Source organism: Sinocyclocheilus anshuiensis, unplaced genomic scaffold, assembly GCF_001515605.1.
Source record: "Sinocyclocheilus anshuiensis isolate Anshui unplaced genomic scaffold, SAMN03320099.WGS_v1.1 scaffold1614, whole genome shotgun sequence".
In the NCBI taxonomy this organism is placed as follows: domain Eukaryota; kingdom Metazoa; phylum Chordata; class Actinopteri; order Cypriniformes; family Cyprinidae; genus Sinocyclocheilus; species Sinocyclocheilus anshuiensis.
Genome location: NW_015547777.1, coordinates 330,203 through 333,327, shown reverse-complemented (window position 1 = coordinate 333,327; position 3,125 = coordinate 330,203). Strand labels below are relative to the sequence as shown.

At 36.2% G+C, this 3,125-nt stretch overlaps 1 protein-coding gene across 1 annotated transcript in view; it reads right to left on the bottom strand.

Moving 5' to 3' along the window:
- The window catches only part of LOC107704567 (hippocampus abundant transcript 1 protein), a 6,431-nt gene extending 4,287 nt beyond the window's left edge, over positions 1-2,144 (bottom strand). The window contains 3 exon segments of the mRNA XM_074187070.1: positions 308-526; positions 1,909-2,023; positions 2,122-2,144. Of these exon segments, the coding sequence (XP_074043171.1) occupies positions 308-526; positions 1,909-2,023; positions 2,122-2,144 (357 nt within the window).
- Between the last annotated feature and the right edge of the window lie 981 nt (positions 2,145-3,125).

The following is a 3,125-nucleotide window of genomic DNA, read 5'->3' as shown; positions in this document are numbered from 1 at the left end:
ATTTTAAAATAGTTGTATCTCGACCAAATATTGTCCTACTATCCTAACAAACCATACATCAATGGAAAGCTCATGTATTCAGTTTTCAGATGATGCATACATCTCAATTTAAAAAAATTGACACTTAAGAGGTCATCAGGGTCACAATTGATTATTAAATCAACTTTATTTTCAGTTTTCGGAATAAAAGAATGTTAATTTCAGTGTAAAGCATTAATGTTGGTGCATCACTAGACTAAACTAAAGGTATCCCTCAATAGCTAACATTCAAGACAGAGTATATAAAACCATAAAATATGCAACTCACAGCGAAAGGATCCGCCTGCTCCCAGGAGATAGGCAAACCCCACGACGACATGCACATTTTGTCCGGCAGGGACTCGGGCACCACCAGCAGAACGAACAGAATATCAGCCACAGCGATGATGGTGGCCAGAAGAACCACCAGACTGTCTCCATACCACAGGGACAGGAACGCTCCTATAGCCGGACTCGTCACTAAACTCGCCGCAAACGTCGCAGAAACCTGAAACCCAAGACCAACAGGATGGTGCAGAAAGACAATACTGTGAGCAGGACGTGATCGCGAGACCAAAGAAGCACACTGATTATGACACCGATCTGCATCATATCCACTGAAGGAAATCCAACACTTGTTTCTTACTCATTTTGGAGCTGCTGATTGCAAAAATAGTGTCTGTTTTGCTGGAGAGACTCACACGTTCTCACTAAATATGATGCATTTCATAGCATTTTTGTTTTTGCAATAATTTGTGTGGTGAATTAGTCTTGTATCCTCCCTTAATCAGCAGAAAAACACCACAAACACATGATTCCTGTCTGCATCTGAGCCAGATTATCACTATTTGTGACCCTGGAGCACAAAACCAGTCATAAGGGTCAATTTTGTGAAATTGAGATGTATGCATCAGCTGAAAGCTGAAAAAAAATCTAAATATTGAGAAAATCATCTTTAAAGTTGTTCAAATGAAGTTCTTAGCAATGCATATTACTAATCAAAAATTAAGTTTTGATATATTTACGGTAGGAAATTTACAAAATATCTTCATAGAACATGATCTTTACTTAATATCCTAATGATTTTTGGCATAAAAGAAAAATGTATAATGTTGACCCATACAATGTATTGTTGGCTATTGCTACAAATATACCCCAGCGACTTAACACTGCATTTGTGCTCCAGGGTCACATTTGATCAATTCTCAGCCCATTTTCACATGTGTGACACTATTTCATGCCTGATCCTGATTTCATAGACAGAAGAAAATGCGAACATGATCCTGATGATCAAAGAGCAGCAGAAAATTGCAAATTTTGTGTTAAAAAAAAGCTTTTTTGTGAAGTTATTAGTCATTAAAGGGAGCATTTGAACATATTTTCCACTCCTTTGCAGATTAAATACATATTTTTATCATTAAAACCAAAACTTTTTGACATTTGACAGCTTTCATTATATTGCGGATGCATAATTTGAAAAATGTGAAATTTTCATTCTTATTTTTGTGAAAAAAAAAGGGTACATGACGGAACGTTTTTATTGATTTTTTTAAAATTGGGTAATATTAGGCCTTTTTTGCATATAAAACATTACAGAGTAGCTGGAATCATATGAGACCTCTGGATTTATATATTGACATCTGATGGATGATATAAAATACAATTTAATAAATGCAAAGATTGCAGACTTTTAAAGAACATTTTACATTTTAACTCAATACAGTTAGCAGATATAATATATATATATATATATATATATATGCAAAAACAGAAAATGTATGCTATCCATCACCAATAAACAATCATTTCTATTTTAGGTACAAAATCACAAGGAAAATTAACTTTATAAAAGTGATAAATGTGTCATAATCCAGTGACAGGTGTTCTTACCAGTCCATACGCTGTGCTTCTTTCATGCTCTTCTGTAATATCAGCCACATACGCAAATATCACAGAAAATGTAACCGAGAAAAGCCCAGACACGGACATTAGAGCAAAAAAACACCTGATGAAGAGAGACAGAAACACACAAACACATCACGTTTATGCTTTAGGTGCGCTGAATCAATCAAGGTCAAACATTTCACCAACAGAAACACTTACAGGTCCACAAAGAGTCGCTTCATAAAACCAATGCTTTCCACTTTAAAGGAACAGTTCATCCAAAAATGAAAATGTTCTGAAAACTGCTACTTCCGGCTAAAATACCAGTCCATAATCCATAATAATGCTTCCTCCAGTGAAAGAGTGCATCTCCTGTTGTCTCTCACATATTTGTTTAGAGCTGTTTCGGCTTTCTTGATCTGTGCAGATTTCTCTCCCGATTCAGAACACTTTTTCACTGGAGGAAGAGTTATTATGGATTATAGACTCAATGTATTTGAGTTAAAAGCGTCTTAATGCTGGATTTGTTTCAGCTTTTGTCTTCTCCAGATGTTACCTGATGGACTGGAGTGCTGTGGATTACTTGTGGATTATTGTGATGTTTTTATCAGCTGTTTGGACTCTCATTCTGACGGCACCCATTCACTGCAGAGGATCCATTGCTGAGACACTGATGCAATGCTACATTTCTCCAAATCTGATGAAGAAACAAACTCATCTACATCTTGGATGAACTGAGAGTGAGCACATTTACAACACATTTTCATTTTTGGCTGAACAAAGGGGTTGTCTCTCATGTAGAATGAGCTGCAGAAACTTTTCAACGTGGCCAAACAGCTTTAGTCACTTGAGAAAATCCCTGCAAACACACTGCAGTTACCACACGCAACACACTGCAATGCAACCCTGGCTTTTAGACAATAACAATTTCAGCAAATAATGATCAATAGCTATTACATATTACAACTAGATAAAAATGTTCGTCAAGACAAACTTTAGGTTGGCTTGAGAAAGCCTAGCCTGAAAGTTTAAAGCAGTTGTAAAAGCCTGAAGTTTGAACATTTAGATAGATTATATAAATGTTGATAACGTGTTTCTAGCATGATTAGCATGTTTGTAGCATGATTAGCCTGTTACTAGCATATTGCTGGCATGATTAACAAGTTACTAGCATGTCGCAAGCATGTTTCTAGCATGTCGCTAGCATGATTAGTAAGTGACTA